Here is a 23,136-nt window from a genome sequence, read left to right as displayed (position 1 = left end):
TGTATCAACAGAAAAGACACAATGAGCAAAATCAGTCCCAACACTTTATTGTGGTCCTCAGTATGTTGATTGAGAGTACACTAGGGGAAAATTGTGTATCAACAAATAACTTAATGCAGACTCAAATTTCATCCGGAACACAAACACCCTCGACAAATTCAATTTATTGAATCCTTATACTGAATCCGTAAACTGTTATCTGGATTAGATTTGGCTACGATTAAAACAATTTCATATACCAGGTATGTATTTCAAATAGCGGTCTACAGATCCCCGAGACTCACTATGTTGATGGCGTTTTCTGCGTTCATCTAAATGTTGACTTGAAATTGATGCACAATCGAGGCAACTGAAATACAAAAAATTAACACCTGCTTTTCTTTACATTCTTTGAGATGGGATTAAATAACAACGCCTTTCTTGGAATTATTTAAACATCAAATTACTATTAAAGCAATTAATTCCGTTTAACTCACCCAACAAAATACACTCTTTATAACGGAGTTTCCCAAAATTCCAGTTTAGGATTTTTTGCCCTCATTTCCATTTGTTCTATATATTTGTGGTGGGTTTGGTAAAATTTCGAATTAAGATGTATCATTTCTTTTTAAAACTTTGGAAGTCACACTTTGCATTTGTACTAAACTTTTGGTGTCAGTTCCCGCCCCGGCTGTTCATCGCGCGTACTTATTTACGGTTTTAACTTGTTGATATCGGTCGCATCAACTGTCAATAGTTTTTCAACCCAGTCTTCTTCAAACTTATGCGCTTGCGCTGTATCATAGCATTCAATGAAATGCTTTTCTACAGGTGAATCTTGCTTTTGATGCCCTGAAATTTTAGTTAGTGCTGAAAATTTCTCAAACACAAAGGAAATTGGAGCCATAAAGTGTTACTTGCAATTTCAAATTTCATTCAAAATGTGATTTCAGGTGGACAAGCAATTCCTTAAAGAAAAATGACCTCAATTTCAAAATGTTTTCAGCATAATTGACAATGTATGGGTGTTATTTTCTCTTTTTTTTGCACAAAAAACATATCAGCTTGTTCAACTACTTTGTTGACTTTTTGGGTTGAGAAGTTGTTCTTTCTGGGGAGGTTTTGCTCTCAATTGTTTTGTGATTAATTTTCAACTAGCTTCTCCTTAACAATACTGAATGACCGATCAGTTGCATACTGTTTTTCTTCTTAAAATCATGATTTTTTTATGAGCTATATCAAAAGAATTGCAACCACTGCTGGAATTGGAAATCCTATGCGTAGTCCCTTCAATCAATATTTGATGTTGTAGCGTTGTACAGCTACGAAATTTAAGATTCTGTTATCCTTAAACTGTTGATACCAATGTGAGCCAATTTTTCAGTCAATATTTAACTCTATGCTTGACTTGATTTTTCTTATTTTTTCAGACTTCATACATATGAATATCGATACGCAAAATTAGAGAGAACACATTGCTGAAATTATATATATATATATATATATATAGATATATATATATATATATATATATATATATATATATATATATATATATAGAGAGAGAGAGAACACTATATTATTGTATAGGGATAGCTGTCACTAAACATACATTAGAACAAAAAAAATACACACTTCAGAGCCCATTTCATGTGTTTCTTTATAGAAAGCACCAAAATTGATTTTATTTGAAGGAAAATTAAAGCAGAGTACCCTAATTGACTAAAAAGAAGTACGTGAAAAAGCATGAGTGTTACTGAGAGGGGATAACTATCTTGTACACCTTGAAAAATGTAGATACCAACAACCAAAATTTTGATATTTTTTTCCACTTATGTTTGAATCAAAAAGGTGACTGTCTAAGCTAAAACCTAAATGTTTACACTGGTTTCAGATTTTACTATTGCTGTTTCTACAACTTCAACTCAAAATCGTTGAGCAAGTTGTCAATTCTGCACGAGAACGTAATGAACTCAAATATTTTGGACACATATTGGAACAACTTTGACATTTGAAACAAAAGTAAGTTTCCACACTATTAATGTTCTTCAGCAAAGAATGCGAAGCAAAACTGGAGTTTTTGTGACTAAAAAGCAAAAAACAATCATCCGCATACTGCAAAAGCTTACAAGTTTCACTCATTTGCTCGGGGGGGTTATTTTAAAATTTAAGTTAGAAAGAAGTGGTCTTAAAACTGTCACCTGTTGATATTCCTGCTTTAGTTAATTCCAATTTGACACAATTCCATCATCACAAACCTGCTGTTTGCTATGCAGCAGAAAACAATTGATGACCCGTAATACAGAAGTTGAAAAGTTTAGAGATTTCTTTCTCAATAGGATTTGGTCTGATTGTGAGTAAAAAGATGATATAATTTTTTTATAGATTTGTGTTCTTACAGCTCTTATGATCATCATAGGAAAAAACCATGTCACTATGGCACTGATTTATAAAAAAAAAGTCTGGTGGGGGATAAAGTTTGCTTACCAGCAAAAATGCACGAGAAACCTACAAGGGTCAGGGGCATATGGAGATTTAGTTCTCTGATGATATCAAAATTCTTTTTCTGGTACTGACCGAATATTGAATGATGAATAGCCAATCTCAAAAAGGTTGTCTTTCATCCGTTTTTACCGAGATACTGCTTCAGTTTTGAAAATGCAAAATTAATTTATTCCGCATTTTTAAAACTCAAAAATCATCGAAGGACCTTTCTACTCCAGAAATTTTTACAGCTTACTTATTTAATCCTCTATCAATATTGATAAAAAACAGGCGTTCTTTAGCAGTACTAAGTGAGAAAAAACTGTTCCAGGAGAATTCTTCTGTTCATCATTCAAAATATTGGTCAGTTTGTCGTGAAGCTTACATTAGAATGACCAGTTTTCTGGTGATAAACTAAAAAAACCTCATAGGATGTTGACGTCCACGCAGTAATCTTTTTCATTTGTTGACAAACCACTTTTTTTTAAACAGTTTTGGAGTTTTTCAATTCAAGATACTTTCATAATGATTGCATGTTTCACCACTAAATTTTATAGAAAATAACCAAAATTATTAAACATATAGTTAGCATTTACACTTTCATGTACCCTAAAACATGGCATATATGGCATTGATTTGCAGAACAAGACTTTATCATAGTTTTTCCTATCGATGCTATTTAATTTGATGCTTTTATTTCTACGCTTACTCCGGTATACAATTCAGAACCCAAATTTTTGGTTTTGTAAGGACTGTCAAATACAAAAATTGCATATTCTGCAACGTTTTTAGCTGAAAGATAATCAAAGCTAGTTTTCGTTTTCCTATAATCACGCCTAGGTAAATATGGATTAGCTATTGTGAATTTACAAGGACAAACTATTGTGTAAAGTTTTTTTGAGGAATCGATGAAAATTCATGTTTTAATCATTCAACAAAAGAATTCCAAGATTAGTTGTCTGTATCAGTCAATAATTGCTCCAAGATATTTAGACTTGCAGTTGTTTGAAAAATTGTACCGGCATTCAAATCACAATGAGCTGTAAATTGATTGGACAAAGATGTTGAATTTTTTACATTTTAGAACGAGTTTCTAGGACAAAAAGCATCACACTATCCCTTTTCTTGGTTGATATTATTGCATTTCTATCACATCTAATTACTTCACAAATACTTAGAGCTGCATTACATAGGGATGTTTTATCATCGATGTGAGCGAATTTTCTGATGTACCCACAATAGCGCTTTCACCTGGCAGAAGATTTTATTTGCATAAGCCTTTCAGATACGTTTAGCAAGTTAACGTGAGCACTGCACAAATTTTATTTATTTTTGTCCAGAACTTTGAAAAATTTTGGTATTCAGTTTCGGGACTCATAATTTGCTCAATTTTACCACAGTGGTTCCAAAATAGTTCAGCATACAAGAACTGAGCTGAGCAGCGCATAATCAACTGGTTACATTAAATTGTTTCCAGCAGTTAATTTTTGCACGAACAAATTAGTTTCTGATATCTTTGAACTGTTTCTTTGGTCTTTTGTCCTCTTAATAAAACTTAATGTTTTTTCTGCAAGCTTTATTCTAACATCTTAGAGATTAAAAAACTTTTCGAGATCAAACGAGGAAAAACAGATCACTAAGGCACGGAATTATAAAGAAAGTCTGGTGGGGGATAAAGTTTGCTTACCAGCATTGATGAAGAAAGCGAAATATTTACAAGGACAAGCGGGAATTTTGATATTTAACTCTCTGGTGATATCAAAGCACTCTTTTTCTGTTACCGGCCGAACATTGAATAATGAATAGCCAACCTCAAAACATTGTTTTTCATCTTTTTCCTTACGGAACTACTGCCCTAGTTTTTATAATACAAAAATAAATGATTCGCATTTTTTAAATGTCAAAAGTCACCGAATGAATTTTCTACTGCTGTAATTTTTACAGCTGGCCTATTTATTTCTCCATTCATATTGATAAAAAACCAGCGTTCTTCAGCAATACTAAGTGGGGAAAAAACAGTTTCAGGAAGATTCTTCTGTTCTTTTGAGAATTCATATTATTGGACAGTTTCTCTTGAAGCTTATTTCAGACTGAGCAATTGTCTGATGATGAATTCAAAAAAAACACTTAATACGATGTTTGACGTTCACGCTGTTATCTTTTTCAATTGTTGTCAAACCATTTTTTCTTCAACAGTTTTGGAATTCTTTTTTTCAAAAGACTTTCATAACGGTTGCATGTTTTTCCACTGCACTTTTTAGAGGATAACCAAACATATTAAACATTTAATTGGCATTTACACTTTCATGTACCCTAAGCCATGGCATATACGGAAATGATTTGCAAAATAAAATTTTATCATACTTTTCCCTATCTAAGCCTATTAATTTGATGCTTTTTTTCAACGCTTACTCCGATATACAAATCAGAACCCAAAATGTCGGTTTTTTAAGGACTGTCAAATACCAAAAATTGCATATTCGACAACGTTTTTAGTTGAAAAGTAATCAAAGCTAGTTTTCGTTTTCCTATAATCAGGCCTAGGTAGACATGAACTAGCTATTGTGACACCGTAGAGTGAATCTACTGTGTCCAGTTTTTTCCGAAACTTTTTACCATCTATGTTTCAATCATTGAACAGAAGAACTCCAAGATTAGTTGTCTGTATCATTCGATAGGGTCTCCAAGATTAGTTGTCTTTATCAGATGAAAAGTTATATCACTCATTGTGATATAACTTGAGGGGTTGGTCTGTTATACTCAAACGGAATTTAGAATTGCAGTTGTTTGAAAGTTGAACCCGCATTCAACTGACAATGAGTTGAAATTAGATTGAAAAAAACTGGTTTAATTTATTACGATTCTTAAGACTAATGGTTTAATATATTAGCAAGTTTTAAGACTAAAAAAAGAGTTACAACACCCCTTTTTGTGGCTGATATTATTGCACTTTTATCAAATCTAATTAGTTCAAAAGTATTGAGAGCTACATTACATAAGGATGTTTTATCATCGATGTGAGCCAATTTTCTGATATACCCACAATAGTGTTTTCTCCTAAAACCAGACTTCAATTGCATATTCTTTTCAGATACGTTTTGAAAGTTAATATGAGCAATGCATAAAGTTTTCATGTTTCTCCGGAACGTTAAAAATTTTTGGTATTCAATTTCGGGGCTCATAATTCGCTCAAGGTCACAACAGTGGTTCCAGGTAACAATTTTACTTTTGCCACGTAGTCTAATTGTAAAGAAATTTTTTTGCGCAAGTGTGCCACTTCTTTTTGGCCATTTCAATTTTTTCGGCCATTATCTGCTGTCAACCAACTTTCTGGTAAAACCAAAATAGCGTTTTTCACATTTCATTAAAAAAATAATTCAGGTGCATAGGCGTCTTATATACGTTTTGAAAGTTAATATGATCAATGCATTAAAATTACATTTGTTTCTCCGAAACGTTGAAAAGAGTTGGTATTTAATTTCAGGGTCCGGAATTTGCTCAATGTTACCATAGCGTTCCAAAATAATTTAGCATAGAAGAGAATAACTGAGCTGCACATAGCAAACTGGTTACAACAACATTTATCAAGCAAAACTTTTTCGCACTAAAAAATTGATTTCTGGTTACTTTTCGCAAAAATCAAAAGATTTCATCGCTCTCTATTTATGTATAATATTTGAATGTTTTTGAGAGAAATATAGATATGGCTATAATAATTAATCATCAGAAAGTTTGTCAATTAATTGTGCAATTTTTTTTATGATTCCCTAGAAACAAATTTTGCAAACTTTTTGCTAACATTTCGAACCTTGTTTTTGTTTTGTTGTTTTCAAAAATTTGCTTTTTTACGTAGTCTGTTTGTACGGAAATTGTTTTGCACCTGTGTCCCGATTTTTCGGCCACTTTGATACTGACTACCTAAAATTAGAGGTATGAAATAACTTTGCTAGCGTTTTCATTGCAGTTTGTTTCGATGCAAGCTGTTCCTCACTATTAATAACATGTGATTGAAAAACATCCAATTTTTATGAAAATTTATTGTACAAACACTGTACCTATATCTAGCATCGTCAAGTATATTGCAGTTTAAAGTTTTTTCATTACCTTTAAAATGATTTTAATTCAATAAAAAACAAAACAAGAAAATAGCAGATTTCAGGAATTTGTTTGTCGTTAAAACGAAAATTTTAGAATTTTTGTTAGCCAATCCGTTTTTTTTATTTTTAATTCAAGATCTTTGAATTTAGAGATTTTTTAAGTTGTTGTTGTTTTTCTACTTTTCAGTGGTTTTTGTTGCCAAAGTGGTACTCAACGTTTTGATACTCATCGCGCGTTTTCATCAATGGCTTGCCTTTTGTTATATGTATTTTTCGAGAGTCACGACTTTTTGTGTTACGTTGTACTGATCTACTGTGCGCCAAATAAACGCTCGTGATGTGACACATTATTTGCTTATATGCTGAACCACTGGTAAAATTTTCCTAATCCTTTGTCATCCGTGTTAATATATGGGTGCAAGGTTGCCTGACAAAGTTGGAATTGCATCCCTTTCAAGTTATTTCGTATGGCACGTGCGATTTAAGATGCTGGTCAAAGAAAGAGTTTAAGGATGGTTAGCAAGTTGTTATCTTCCGTGCTGTAAGAAGGGTTAACTTTAATAGCTTTTCTTGAAATCTAATGCTGAATTGGCTTCTGCATTGTAAGAAAAATGTCTTTCTGCTTTAGTTCTTATTTTACTTGCATTCTGCTGTTGTTTTTGCGCTCTTTTTAGAGTCACCTAAACTTGTCTGGTTTACAATAGTCTGGTTTACAATGAATGGCAACCAATTTTCCGGACTTCGAATATTCGTTGACTCTTAGGGTTTCGTCAAATTTTTGCCAGTTGCTTGTAGATCGAATAAGCCTGTGGATAGTTTCTGTAAATTTTATTTCTCATGCTGGATTGGAGGGCAGCCAGAGAGTTATAGCATTGTTTCTGTGCCTGCTGGGTTTTGGTGCCATTTATAAGAAAGAGATATGTCTTTGTTCGTCATCGTAGCTGTCATATCCAGGAACGGTAGTTCGAGTTTTTCCATCCATTTTTTCAATGTGTACTCCAATCTTTTTTCGCAGATTGGTTCTTGGACAAAATAAATTATTTAGGCTGTCCTTGACTGCGCAAACTGTAAGATCTGCGTATCTTATTATATAGATTTCTTTTTCTAGTTTGGTTATTAGTTGGTGAATTATCACCTTCATAACCTTTTCAAAGAACAACCCCACATTTTTTTTTCGTACTGACCCTTTCTTATCTGTTGACGTTTCATGTGGTACCAGGTCTCGCAAATTTTGCACTCGAAAGCCCTGCTCTTCTAAACTATTTTTTATGACAGAGGTTGCAATTTTGCTTAGTTATTTTGTTTGGCCGGAGCTCATCTAATCACCGACACTAAAATTTTCTTCAAAACTTTCATCGAAATTTTGTCCAAGATAACTGCCAGGAAAGACTGCACTGATGAAACGTCTTTTTCACAGTACCAGTTACACTTACTTCTAAAGTAATCTTATTTTACTTCCTTACTGTTTAAGAAGATTGTGGTAATTATATTAGTGCTGCGGTTTTTTATGCAATTTTTTGCTATATCCATTTTTGTCTAACAATTTTGAGTTGTTGTTCTCAAAAACGGGAAAACAGGTAGCACCCAGCGGGCGTTAAGTTCTCTTAGAACTTTTTAGCTCTGTTTCAGCTCAAACTGTTCTGAAGACTTACAAATATTTACACCGTATTTGTAAGTCTTCAGAACAGTTAACAGAGGTTAAAGATCCCTCCACTGTTGACATCACCCTGCTAATGCCCCGACCCCCTCCCCGGCGCTGATACTCCCCACCCCACTGTTGCCACATCCCCCCATCAGCCCTCGAAGCACCCCAATTTCTGCTACTGACGAACAACCGCTCGCCAAAAACACGAAATTTTATATTATGTTGCATATTTTTTCAAGTTTTTTAATAGCCCTGAGTGTCAACAAATCTCCTCTAGGTCTTATTAATAAGTTACTGCAGAGTTTTTTGTAGTAATGGAATGGTTTCGACTTTTTAAATTTCCAAATTTTAGCAGTTTTTTGAAAACCTTCAATTTTTTTTTCAAACTTTTTGACATTTATTTTTATTATTCAGGTCTATCCAGACCCAGGGGTCAAAAAATCTCCAAAGGGGTTTGATATTAAGTTACTGACACTTTTTGATTGGTCTTGCAAAAGTTTTTCAACTATTTAAGGTCAAAAATTCTACAAATATTTTTTATAACGCGTGTTTTTTTCAAGTATTTTGAAAACTTTTGGTTTTTTCAGCCCAGCAATTTTCTGTCATTTTTAGGTTTCTCCAGCCTCAAGAACCACGGCACTTCCTCTGGGGCTTGATAATATGTAACTGCATAGTTTACAGATGTTTTCGGAACGTTCTTCAAGATTTTAATTTCACGAATTCAACAAGTTTTTTAATGTAATTGCAATGATTTCAAGTTTTTTCCGGCACCAGGGGCCCTGGGACCTCCTCTAAGATTTGATAATAAATTGCTGCGTAGATCTAGAGTGAACGGAAGGGTGATCAATATTTTTAATACTCCAGTGTTAGGAATTTTTGGATAAAATTTGAAATTAATATTTCAAAGTTTTGGAAAAATATCATCATGTTCCAAGTGTATGAATCCTTATGAGCCAGTGAAATTATTTCTTGTTCGAAACAGGGATACTGGATAGTCTCTTGAGACAATGAAATGGTTTTTAAGATAATAATATCTTGAATTTCAGCAAATTTTTGTTAAATTTGCAATTATCTCTAAATTTTTTCAATAGGTTACTGCATAATTTCTTGTGGTAATAAAACGGTTTCGACATTTTAATCTTACAAAATTTAAAATTTTTTTTGAAAGACTGCCTTTTTTTTTAATTTTTCGACATTTTTTTTTCTTTTTCAGATCTCTCTAGACCAAAAGGGCAAAAAAACCTCCAAAGGGGTTTGATAACAAAATACGGACAATTTTTTTTATTGGCCATGGAATAGTTTGTCAGCTTTTTAAGGTCACAAACTTTACCAATTTTATTTATAAAGCCTGCATTTTTCAAGTTTTTTGAAAATTTTTGATTTTTTGGACCTTGTCAGCCTCAGGAGCCAAGGAAAGTCCTCTAGGGATTGAACATAGGTTACTGTATAATTCCTAGATGTAATAAAAAAGTTTTGCAAGATTTTAATTTCTCGCTTTTTAGCATTTTTTGACAATTTTTGCATTTTTTTCAATTTTTGAACACCTTTAGTCATTATTCAGGTTTTCTGAGCCACAAGGGTCAGAAGACCTCCGTTAGGGTTCGATAATAACTTACTGGGAAATTTCTGTTGGTCATGGATTATTTTTCAACTTTTCAACATCACAGTCTTTGGCATTTTTTTTAAACAAACTTTCAATTTTTTGAAAGTTTTTTCAAAAATTTTTCTGTCTAATTAAAGTTTCTCCAGCCTGAGCAGCTACGGAATTTTCTCTAGTTTCTGTTATGTTACTGCAAAGTTTACAGATGTTTATGGACAGTTTTTCAAGATTTTATTTTCACGAATTCCAGCTATTTTTTTAAAATTTTGAAAATTTTTTATGTTTTTGAAACTTTTTCTGGCACCAGGGCCCTGGGACCTCCTCAAATATTTGATAATAAACTGCTGCGTAGTTTCTAGAAGGAATGGAGTGCAGGTCATTATTTTTTATTACTTCAACTTTAAAAAATTTTGGATAAAATTTAAACATTGTTTTACAAATTTTTGGAAAATTTTTAACATGTTCCGAGTGTATGGACCTTTATGAGACAGTGACACTATATCAAGCTCAAAACTGGGATACTGGATAGTCTCCTAAGACAAGAAAAGGGTTCTAAAGACTTTATTATCTTGAATTTCAACAAAATTTGATAAAAATTGCAATTGTTTCCAAAATTTTTCCATAATTTTTATCCTTTTATCAACCATTACATGCCAACAAAAATTGGTTTTGAACTGTTTTACTGAAAATCAAAAACGTTAGTTTTTAAATTTGGCTTTTTCAGTTTTGTTCTTTATGATTTAATTACTAACAAGTCTAGAAAACGTGAATTTGAAGTGTTGAATCCCATCATCGAAAATATACGTATCTCTCTTTCTCTCTCTGACGGTTAGGGTTTCTTTCTTTCTCTTTCTCTTTCACAGTTTATCTCTCTCTCTCTCTCTCTCTTTGATGATGCCGCACTTCAGCTGATGTTATTTGGCGTAATGTCATCCCTTCTGATCCTCATTAACAATGAGTTATAGTGGAAATGTTTTTATCATAAATGACTTAATAAGCACTCTTTAGGAAATCACTGCTAATTTCTTTAAAAAGCAATTTGTAGCAAATGTATTTTTTCTGTTTGTCTCTTGAATGCAATTTTTCGCGTGGCCGATTTTTCGTCTGAACCATTGGATTTTCAGCTCAGTAGCGGCCAGTTTGCAGAAAGTTCTCTTAGAGCCATTCATTCCTTCCTTTAGTTTTCAAGTAGGCGATTAACAGAAACTGTTTTGGAAACTTATTTTTATGGTGGGGAGGGCGGTTTTTAAGAGTTGATCCCACACCACCAACCAACCACCGCCTCCTTATCATCCCCCCAATCCTATTTTGCAACCCGCTGCGTTGCATACACGCCTCGCTCGCCATACGCCAATCAATTAAAGTAAAACTAGCATCATAAAAAAGTGGCTTGCTACTGACAAAACCAACTCCCCGCCGGTCGTTTGAGAGCAATTCGACCGAAGTTATTGGGTTATGATTTATTATTATAATTTTTTATCTTATTCAAATCATTTTTTGAAAAAAGGTCAATTGTGAGAAAGCCCGTCTTCCCTAAGGATAGTCGGTCAACTCGGGGGCAGCACGTCAACTCCTCTGTGTGTTTATAAATCCAGATAGTAGTCAAAAGTTAAAAGACCAGATGCAAATAAAGAGGAAATGGAGCATCAGAAATAAGAAAAAATAGATATAATAAATAGCAATCAAAGTATTTTGTGCACTGATTTTGAATCAAGATTAGAAAGGCCATGTAGCGTGCCCACAAAGGCAGAGTATGGAGCTATGTTCATCGTCAGGTTTAAAAATCGAAAAGGTCCAATACAAAGTATATAAACTTGTCTTTGACCTTTATTATAAGAAATAAATCAAAATAACAACGATTTTTTGAAATTTTTTACAATTAAAAATTACATTTACAGCAATATTTTTAGACTAACTACAATAAAATTATTACAATCTTTGTTCCAGAGTTTTTGAAAAAACCGGGCGTATTGTTTTCTATTCCCTCAAAAAAAGTTTTTACTTTTATTCCTATCTGTTGTTATTTTTCATTGTTGAGGTTGACAAAATATCGAATTAACATGGACCAAAGTAATTATTGAACTTCAAAAATCACGTTTTTTGTATTTGAACTGATACTTCAATATCAGTTCCCGCCCCGATACTCGTCACGCGAATTAAGTTGCGGTTTCAGCTTTTTATATTTTCATGGTGGCAAGGTTTTCCTGATGGCAAAAAAATGAAGGATCTATTCTGTTTCCCCCCTCCAGTGTTTCTTTGACCCCCAGTTACAATTCTTATGTTGTTACATGGCACGTTACTATGTTAAAAATTAGCACGTGAGAGATTTATGCTCAGTAAGCTGGGGGGGGGGGGCAAAACAGAAAAAATCCAATTTAAATTCAGGGTTGATGAGCTAATTGTTTTTCTTGAAAAACATCTGCGCGCTTGAAACAATTTTGCTAAGTGACATCTTTTCGAAAGAAGCGACGTTCCAGCGGTTACAAAAGAAGTTTTCCTCATGGTAGAAAACTAAATTCACGCTTGTATATTGGTTATGCGAATAAATTACCATCATTTGTCGACATTGTACTTTTATTGTACAAGATGCCGATTACTGTTTGAAATGAAATGAACTGACGAAAAAAACAAAGAAAGCAAACGAGTAGTGGTCAGCAATTGCTTCAAAGCCAACAGTTTTATTTTATTTAGATCGAGCTCAAAAGCAATTTTTCATAACTCCCTGACAAAAAATTTCTATTAAATCATAATCAATATCCTAGATTTGGGTAGGGAAAACTGTCCAGGACATAATTATTCAGCTGCGAATGAATAAACAAAGAAAGGGATATAGCGCTGGCGTAGCCGTAAAACTACAGAAAAATACTGAGAAAAAACAATTTGTGTTACAGTACAGAGGTAACATTTCTAATGAAATTGTAAAAAAAGCTGAACAAAATTTATCCTGTACAGACAATTTTAGGAGCTGTTTATCTAGCTTTAAGTCTAGCTTTTTTAAAGACCTCAAATACTACGTGGTTTATGACCTCACTGGTAATGGATGTAAATCCATTTATGTAGAGCAGACATGCTGAAAAACTACCACGAGTGTTGCAGATCATGCCAACGTGGACTCACCGATGGGAAAACTTGAATTTGAGTGCAGCGGTGGCAAAATTGCTTTCCAGTGGAAGATATTTGACCAGTGCGGCAACCAATCTAAAATTAAAACACTCGAGGCGCTTTATATAAGAGCACTGAAACCAGCCATCATCACGCGCGACAAATACTGAACATAAGAAAATTGTCACTAAAAGCTTAGTTTGGAGATGAAATTCCAACTTGGAAGAAATACACATTAAAAAACAAAAATTTTAACTTTACATTTGAAGAAAACAAAGTAAGTTTAGTTAATTTATGTATTATTTTTATTTAAAAACAATTCAATATGCAGCTGTTTCATCAAATCAAAAATGTATTTATACTCAGATGTAAATTGTTGTAGATAAAACTGTAGATTTGTAAATATTCGTTTTTAATTTCCTTGAATGGTTTGACTTTGGTGATTTGCATATTTTTCTCTGCCTTTTCCATTTAGTATTTTGTATTCCTTATAACCTGACGATGAACTCATAGTTCAAAAACGTTCGTAATTGACAACCCTATTCTAAATTTTAAAAGTAATTTCCTCTGCAAGGCAAACGATCAATAAAACTTCTGAGACACGAATTTTGTTAGGTTTTTAAAAACTTTACGAAGGTGCCAGGAAGGAATCTAGGAATCACATTTGACTGTCGTATTAGATTGGCAAACCAGAAACATATCATGCTGCAAAAACTGGCGATAGAAAAAAGATACTTGCAATTGAAATCGGCTCCTTACAAAAGCATTAAGAATTTAAAAAAGATTCTCAATTTAAAACCTTCTTACGAACGTTCTCGAACTCTGAGTTAAACGTCAGGTTATAAATAATACGAAATGCGAAAATGAAAAGCCAGGAAAAAATCAAGTCACTAAATTCACTCTTTTGAGTATATTTAAAGCGAATTTTTACATATCTGCATTCGTATCTACAAAATTTTACATCCTTATAAATATACATTTTCGATTTGAGGTAGTAGATGCATATCGACATGTTTGTTGTTAAAAAAAATACAAAAATTCTTTTAAACTTACTTTGGTTTTTTTACATTGTAAAATTGAAACTTTCGTTCATAACATGTCCTTCTTTCAAGTTGGAATTTTATCTCCAAATTAAGCTTTCAGTGTCAATTCTCCTGTTTGGTATTCGTCGCGTGTGTTGATGGCGGGTTTCAGTGTTCTTATATAGAGCGCTTCTAGTGTCATTAACTTAGATTGGCAGCTTCACTGGTCTAAAATCTTCCACTGGAAATCTGTTTTATCACCGTTACACTCAATTGCATGTATTCCCATCGGTGAGTCCCCCTTGGCACGCTCTGCAACACATGTGGTAATATGTCGGCATGTCTGCCCTACATAGATGGATTTGCATTCATTACAAGTGAGATCATAGACCAATGGAATTTGAGGTCTTTATCAAAGCTAGACTTAAGGCTAGGTAAACAGCTCTTAAGTTTCCGAGTGGTGAAATCTGTCTGTACAGGATGAATTTTGTTCAGCTTCTTTACAAATTCGTTAGAGATGTTGCCTCTGTAGTGTAATACAAATTGATGTTTCACAGTATTTTTCTGTTGTTTTACAGCTACACCCGCGTTATATCCTTTTCGTTGTTCTTTCAATCGCAGCTGGTTAATTGTATCCTTGACAATATTCCCTACAAAATGCCTAGGATATTGATTAAGTTCCCAATGTTCTTCAATTTTGTCAATGTTCCATGGAACGATTTGCAATTGCTGGTGGCTCGGAATAAACGGTGTTTTGTTCCCTGTATTTTTTTTTTCTTATGTTGAAGGGGTGCACAGTTCAGAATTTTTCCAGCATCTGATGGTTTTGATACCATGTGTCAAAAATTGTCCCCTCCGGTTGTACTTTCATTGACATATCCAGAAATGGCAAAATATTTTTGTCATCCGTTGTTTCTAATGTGAATTAAAGATTTGGATGGCGGTTATTGACCGCATCTAACAGCTCTTTTGTGTCACCTCTAACTGTTCTCACAAATTCGTCGACATATCGTAGATAAACTTTTGTTTTGGTCGAATGGTTAATGTCAGTCTTATCAATTTTACGGTAGAATGAGCACATCCAAAACTGGTTTTCCATGCTATCATATTCCGTGTTACTGATTTGCTGACATTTTGCGTGGAACCATCTATTGCAAATTTCACACTCAACACCCTGGAACGTGCTGTCACACGGTGTTTGCAATTGCGACAAGTGCTAAATTGTTTGTAGGTTTTACACTTAGGTGTCTGTAAATTTAATTGTGGCTCCCGCGATTTCATCCAAAGGTTAGCCAAAATCACTGCCAGGGACGCACCCATTGCCAACCCGTCTTTCTGACAGTACCAACTTTCATTGCATTTGAAATGGACGTTTGTGGCTGCCATTTTGAACAGAGGTTTCATTGTTGTTCTAGGTATTTCTGGTTTACGTCTCTAGCGTAAATCAATCGCGGGGCAATGTTAATCGCTTCCTTTAAGGGAACGTTGATGTATAGAATTTTTACATCTATTGGTAGTATTTGTTCTAGAACCACTACAGTCTTCTCATTAGATGATCTTGGAGGCTTGTATTGCCTTTCCATAAGTTTGTTAAATTTTTCCTGCAGTGTGTGTTCAGAACTAACTATATGGTTGCGAACTCTGTTGCGCAGAGAAAGAATTACGGAGGGCAATATGTGGTTATCTAAACTCTTAAGGAAAACTTTTCGACTAGCAGCTGGCTTTTGGTAACATATATGATGCGTCTTAGCTGCTGTGAAAATTTCCAACCTAAGCAATTTTAGTTGAAAATTCTGCACTGCTTGATCCCAACTTTGGAGATGAAATTCCAACTTGAAAGAATTACACATTAAAAAACAAAAATTTTAACTTGACTTTTGAATAAAACAAAGTAAGTTTAGTTAAATTATGTATTATTTTTATTTAAAAACAATTCAATATGCAGCTGTTTCATCAAATGAAAAATTACTGTATACTCAGATGTAAATTGTTGTAGATAAAACTGTAGATTTGTAAATATTCGTTTTTAATTTCCTTGAACGATTGGATTTTGGTGATTTGCATATTATTTTCTGCCTTTTCCATTTTCCTTTACAAAATCATTAAGATTTTAAAAACAGATTGTCAGTTTAAAACCTTCTTACGAACTTTTTCAAAAATTTCAAACCTAAGCAACTTTAGTTGAAAATTCTGCACTGCTTGATCCGAAAAAACATCTGTTTTTGGAACACGAATTTTCAAAAAATCCGGTATTATATCTGTGCTAAGGCAAATTTTAGGAAAGTTTATACTGCAACTGCTACTTTCATACTTACAAACATTGTTTTCATAGTCCAAGTATGGTTTCTAACAGTCTCTCTTTTTTAGAATTTTTCTCAACCAACATCTTGGCATTTTAAGCATAGCTGATGGTTTGAGAAAGACATCCGGTGAGCAAACACCAATAGATGCTATCACTTACCACTGAGCTTTCGCTTTTTGCTTGCCTACCGTTGATTTATGTACAGGCTACTTTTCCCCTGGTCTTTGTCAGCAGTTTCTGTAGAGTTGATTGATGTTTTAACACTAATCCCAGTGATTTAAGCTAAATTTCGGGGTCGTGATGTAGTTGGAAGTATCTGCTGATGATGTTGGTGTTCTTTAGCTTCCGTCATAACACAAAATGCTTCGTAGACTGGATCATTAAAATTCCCGCTTTTAACAGCTGTTTCAAATGTTCTCTGCGCCATACCTTTGACAGTAAACTATCGCCTGGATTCTGTCCGAATGACGTTGTAAAAAGGCAGCCAACTCCTCTACATCACACGGCCTGTTGTCGTTCGTTTGTTGTGGGGGTTGATGGAATTGTTCAAAATGTCGTGCCAAATCACGAAATTACTGCGGTCTTTCAGGTTGCCCTTGTCCCAGACGTTTCTTATGTCATTTTCGGCGTTTCTACAAATTTGGGTTAAACGGAAGACCCGGAATGGCCGTCATGGACGGGAGTAACAGTTTCCGATGTTTGTACTTTTTTAAATTGTACTTTTTTTATTTTTTTCGTATAATTCTAAAAGTTTTTGTTTTGACTGTTTAAATATTTTGTTGGCGTAATGTATCATTACTAACTTCATCCACTGTATTTTTTCATTATTATCAGTTCAAAAAAATTCCCTTTATTTTTTTTACACATTGAATAACGCATTGTTTTGTACTTCAAATGCTGAAATAACTTGAATTCAATAATAACAGAACGCTGCTAACATCATTCGAGGTCAAACAAAAAGAGCAAAATCAAAGCAACTGATCGTAAAGACGAAAATTCAAAAAGCACTGTGTGCTGTTAGAATGAAAAATGAGCACCACGTCTGCTAATGAAATGAATAATTTACCAGTCAGTTTCTGGAGGTCAAAATTTGGTATGAAGCAGTATACATTTAAGTTCACGTTAGGTTTCAAATTAGGTTTATATGTACAGATTTATGGTTGACTTCGGCATTAAATGCACAGGGTGAAGACTCCTCCTTGTAAGAGCGTTGTCCTCTGTGGCCTCTTATACAAAGGATTGTGCTTCTAAGTAGGGCGAAGCTCAGGGATGTTCTGATGAAATTTATGACGTTAGGATACGTGTCTTTCGTCTTTTCAGCAATTCTTGATGCAAGTCGTTTTATAACTATTGTGGAGCCGGGGCCGCTTCCTCCTGTGATCGAGAAGATCAGAGGGATAAAACTTTACTTCAAAATTACATTTGTACTTCAAATTGAATGCAAGTGTTTTTCTCTATTAGAGGCCCTCTGATTAATGTTTTAGGGCTTAAATTGTATTCGAAATATGGGAAATCCGTATGCAAAAGAACAGTGTCTATAATATTTTGGCATTATTGCAATAGCTACACCGAGGAAAACATATGTACTTGGCGCATTATATCGAAATGTGGAAACTGCAAGAGCGATCAGAAACTTGCAAACCGGGACAACTGAATGGGGGCTAAAACCAGAAGAACGATCTTCAATTCCTAATCTACTACTTCTATAAACGGAAACCTATAACAGTCACGAGACCGTCAGTTAAACTGTTGAATTGTTTAGCTCCGAGCAGAGAGAGAGAGTGAGAGAGAGAGTTTAGGCTTCTGTGGGTCTTTCCACATGGGTTTGCACCCTTCATATAACGACTGAGCTGAGCTTCTGCACCGGGTGACAATGTCCACAGCTGCAGTTGAAAGCCCAGGAACATAAGTTGACTTCCGAATAACTTTTGAAGAAGTAGTTCCAGTACATTTTTGTTAAATATTTCTTATCAATTTGATCGAGATCGACGTTCCCTACTTTTCGTATTATATTTAGTAAATAACTGGTTCTTTTCCAGAAGTTTTCATCAGCCTTCCTTGTTCTTGTTTTATTAATTGTTATTAGCTCATTTTGACGTGTGCTTAACAACCCTTCATTATTGTTTGTTTTAATGGGTATTTTTATATTGTAAGATCCTTTAAGCAGTGAGATGAGCATTAATAGATCATGCAATTCAAAGTAATATGACAATGGCAGCAACTTCAGTGTGGTCAGTCTAGGTCGTCATTTGGTCTACGACGTTTAAAACAAAAGTCTGTAATAAATCTATCCGAATACGTCGAAGGGATCACGAAAGCTTACATTTTCGTAGCGATATGTGCCACATTTATAAAAGAACGAAATGAAAATTGAAGACCTCAGATCTCCATTTTTCTTGGAATGTGTTCCATCTATCTTGAATAAAGCTGGAGTCTTTACCGCCTGTTTTAAAAAAATGAGTTCAGCAAAAATTGAAAGATCGGAGGAAACCAGACAATATTCCTCGAGCTTTAAAAACCTTGACCGTGGAAGGATTTTTTATTTCAAAATTTGTTCTTGAGTTAACTTGCTGTTATACTTTTTTTCCTTATTTTTATCTTTGGTTTTTTGTTTTGCGATTTAAAAATGCCTCTCTCTCGCTGTCTTGTTGGCATCTCAAATAGACTTTAGGCAATTGTTTGCATGTGGGTTGAAGATCTTTGCTTCGATCGTTTTTAAGAATTTTTTTCCCAAAAAACGTCTGTCTACTCTTTGTGCATCGTTATCAGTTATTATCTGATTTGCGAAGTTGTCTGCTAGCAAATTCAATATACAAAAAATAGTCGGACCCAATTTTTTTCATCGGGCATAATGACACCTAGTAATTAGAGTCTTTCCTGTTATAGCCCTCTTACCCATTCCCCTTAGTGGTCAGATAACGCATACCCCTATGTAGTTTCACTAATTCAAGTTTTTGCATCCTTAGTTTCACTAATTCAAGTGTTGATCTGCACCTGCTGAGGTGTTTTCGTACAAATTGTTCTTCAATTTTTCAGAAATGGCTTATGACCCGTATGGTGTTTACCGCAATGCCTCTGCTTACGGCGCTCCATCTCCTTATTCTGCTGCTGCATACACCCATCATGCATCGGCCGCGTCACTATATGGCTCAAGTTATGCACATCCATATTCAGCTGCTGGTGCTTATGGGAGTGCTTACGGTCAACCCACAGCTGTTGTCCCGCCAATGACGCCGGGATTACCCGTTGGAGCTGCAGCTGCCAGGGCTGCAGCACAAGAACCTGGTACAGCATCAGCAATTAAAACAATAACTCCAAGCACCCAAGATGTCACGATGACTGATGCTGAGGTCACGTGCTACCACACAGGTTACAAAGCAGGATGCCAAGCTGCTATTCAACAATTTCGAGTTGTTCTGCAAACAATGTGCTTACCGCAAGCTGAAATCAGAAGTTTAATGGCAAAAATTCCAACCAGTGCAGCGGCCGACAGCAATTCGAAGTAAATGAAAGAATTGAGGCGCAGTGGTGACTATTGATCAGACCATTTTGGCTTTTATCTTATTTCATTTTTCTTTACGATTGTTTTCTTTGTTGGTGTTTATAAGTTGATTATTTCTACATTGATATCTCACATTATCTTCATTCTCGGTAGGTTCTAGAAGTTTACGTTGCTCTGAGCGTTAGTCTTCATACGAAAATAATGTACCTAGTTGAAATTAATTTAGCAAAGCAAAGATAACTTGACCTGGTTAATTGCTGCGATGGTGAGCTGTAATTAGCCTTCTTGGTTTTAAAAATTCAAAGATGCGAATTATATAAATGCTATGTTTTTTTTACGAATCGACGAGGAATTATGGTGATCTCTTTTAATCTTTCGGGTTGTTCTATAACAGGAGGTAAAAATCAGTGACGCGCGTGACAAAACTTTTATTTTGTTTTGTCGGACAAAATTTGAGAGCTGAGCAAAGAGAGAATGGTGATTTTGCCAATAACAATTTCGAAAGATAGCGAAAAAAGTAGGTAGAAAAAATTTGTACTGTGCGAGCTTTTTGAGTGTTTTTGTAAAAACAAAATTTACTAATCTAAGACAAATTTGGTCACTTTTTGAAGTTTTCCGGTTTCTAGGATATGTTTTTTTGATCGTCTTGATTTTTAGTTTGTAGCAATTATATTAGTCCTGTAGTCTTTTCTTATGCGATTTTTCGCATGACCTATCTTTCGTCTGAGCCATTTGACTCAAAAATGGATAACAGGTAGCTCTCAGAGGGCATGTGACCCCCCCTCCCCACTGCGCTAAACTCACCCCCTGCAATTAAGCGAAGGCTAGCCTCACTAAACAGTAACTAGCTAATGACGAAGCCAACCGGTCGTTTGAGAGCATTTCGCCCAACGTTAGTCGGTTTTGTTTTTTTTCAAGTTTTTGCCCCCTTGTGAAGTTATTTTTGTTTTTATTTAATATAGGTAATGAAACGTCTCTTTGGCTCTCTCGTGAAGCATAATTGAAGCTGTATGACGTACTTATTTCATATGGAACACTCTTATTTGCTTGTTAAGTAGTGTCAAGGTCGCTAAGATTTTCAAACTTTTTGTGTTTTGCTTTTTGTGTTATGCCATTAATGGCATGTCGCATTGGCTCTGGTATGAGTTTTTAAATTTAGTTGCAACGCGATCTCTTTGTTGTATTTTTTAAGCTTTATAATTAGTGATGATGTTGAGTTTTAACAGTACAATCATTTAAAATTAATGTTGAATGACCGTGTTTGAACTTTTCAAAACCTTAGTGAAATCGAGTTTCGGTAAATTTCTTTTTATTTCGAGTCTCCTTTTTTTACTTTGTTTCATTACTTTAATTCCTTTCTGCAGAGGTGGTGTATACTGGGTGCAATAGTGTATACGTTTACTTCATAATGACTTCAATGACACTCTAAAATATGGAAAGTTAGATTTTTAATTTTTTCATTTGTTTGCTTTTAGTATACGCTGTTCCTATCGAAGGCTCTTCTTTTTTGTGTTTGATTTAGTGTAGTCGCTGTTGTCTTTCAAAGTCAGTTTTTCTGATGAGGTTGAATCTCGGGTCTCGCTTTTTATTCTTTGGATTGTGATTTCCTACGCCTATGGGACGACTACATGATGTCGCGCTCACTTCAAAATCTGTTTTTTGGTTCATTCGTGCAATTTCAACTGTATTGCGTGCGTGCCTTTACTTAATTCTTAGCGGAGCGAGTTTTTGTAATCAAGTTTTTGGCCACACGTGTTTTAACTTAGTTTGTCTTAAAACGACTTTTGCTCTGTTCTGAGGAGACTAGGTCAACTGAGTCAGTGGTACTCTACTTGTAGGTTTTTTTGAGCAACTAATAGAAGCGGCAATAAGTTATACGGATTCTTAATGAAAATATAACATCTCAATAAAAAGAAATTTTTTCGTACTGTTTTAATTTTCATTATCTAGGCGATCAGAGGATCTGGGAAACTATCACTGGTTTTTCCGGCCATCTCACAGCTATGTTATGAGTAATCGATGAAGAAAATTTATTTCAGTTGTCATGACTCTTGTAGAACAGAGCGCTTCTTTAACCGTGAACAACACGTCAAGTAATAGTACTGGGCAGTTCACAGAAGATGAGAATCAAACTTTGATGCTTCTTCGGACAAACAAAGAGAAGCTTTTGATCGAAATTCAGCAGATCAAAAAAGAAATAACAGAAGTCACCTCAAGAATTAACGAGCTTCAGTCAGAAGTTGACAGACACACAGAGCCAAAAGTTCTAGACGCCATTGAACTGTTCAACCAGGGATTATTCACCGACTGTTTTGAGCGACTAGTAAACGTGCAAATATTAACGGACGCTGACAGCCCAGTTGAAAAAGCCAATTTCCTCGCATCTAACGTTACCCTCATCAACCTTGAAAAATTTCACAAATATCTCTACAAGCCAGGCAATCAGGACGTGATGCGTGAATTTTTATGTTCTGTGCCAATTGAAGGGCTTACGTTGTTGGACTCGGTTCGAAAGTGTTTCACGTCCTTGATGTTCAATGAGGCCGAATCGGATGTCATAACCAGAATATACAAATTCATTTCTCAGAGCTACTTCAGGTCAGTAATTATCATTAAATATTTCTGATTGTAATTGGTTTATGAGCGAGGTACTGCAGTTACTGGATTCAATCAATGGTATGACGCGCTCGTAAAATTGGTTGCAATTAATTTGACTTGGAAGCTCTTAAAAGTAACTTCACCTGGTAACGAAATGAAGGTCTGAAGAATCCCACCATAGGTAGCAAAGAAAGATGTGTTTAACTTATCAAACGAGACCGTGGAAACTCAATTCTACAGTGTTCAATGGCGTCTTTATATAATCACAGCTAAAATATGCATTTAGGAAAAACTTCAACTGATTTTGAAACGTGGTATGGAGATATCTTAAAAATGCTCATCAGTTGAGTCTGCGGCTGGCGCAGAATTATCAAACATTACCCTTAGAAAGTTAAATTTAATAAGAAATATAAATTTTTCAATTGTTCTGAAAGAAAGATTGTAGCAATTAATTGCTCTCATGTGAGAGATTAATTGCTCTCAGAGTTTTAATTACTATTAAAGCTCTGTTTGCCCTATTCGTTTTTTTTCTCGTGGATGTTGTCTGTTACCCGACTAATTTGACTTTTCTCCTAGGAAAGGGGATTAATGAGCAAGGTCAGAAAGGAAAATAGGTTGCAACACTTGTCAGGCTTGGATGTTAATCGTGCAAGAATCTTGTGAAATTATGCGTAATCTTGCGAGATTTTCCTGCAAAGGTAACATCGTCTTGCAAGAATCTTGCAAGATTAGCATCCGTCTTGCAAGAATCTGGCAAGATTAACCACCAAAACTTGCAAGATTAACATCCAAACACCATCCGACA

At 34.7% G+C, this 23,136-nt stretch overlaps 2 protein-coding genes across 2 annotated transcripts in view; both read left to right on the top strand.

The window, feature by feature from the left end:
• Nucleotides 1-19,269: 19,269 nt before the first annotated feature.
• Nucleotides 19,270-19,858, top strand: LOC142350651 (uncharacterized). Its single transcript, XM_075402561.1, has one exon. The coding sequence runs from the start codon at nt 19,270-19,272 to the stop codon at nt 19,735-19,737; it is 468 nt and encodes a 155-aa protein (XP_075258676.1). The 3' UTR covers nt 19,738-19,858.
• Nucleotides 19,859-21,771: 1,913 nt separating this feature from the next.
• LOC142350589 (cytohesin-3-like) overlaps nt 21,772-23,136 on the top strand; it is a 69,564-nt gene continuing 68,199 nt past the window's right edge. Inside the window, exon 1 of the mRNA XM_075402475.1 lies at nt 21,772-22,331. Coding sequence (XP_075258590.1) covers nt 21,778-22,331 — 554 coding nt within the window. The 5' untranslated portion in view covers nt 21,772-21,777. The remainder of the gene's footprint in view (nt 22,332-23,136) is intronic.

Source organism: Convolutriloba macropyga, chromosome 12, assembly GCF_964194025.1.
Source record: "Convolutriloba macropyga chromosome 12, txConMacr16.3, whole genome shotgun sequence".
NCBI lineage: Eukaryota > Metazoa > Xenacoelomorpha > Acoela > Convolutidae > Convolutriloba > Convolutriloba macropyga.
The sequence above is the reverse complement of the archived record's forward strand: the minus strand, read 5'-3'. Positions and strand labels throughout refer to the sequence as shown.

Coding starts and splice junctions, on each gene's coding strand:
- LOC142350651 (XM_075402561.1), top strand. CDS start 19,270: ATGGCTTATGACCCGTATGGTGTTTACCGCAATGCCTCTGCTTACGGC.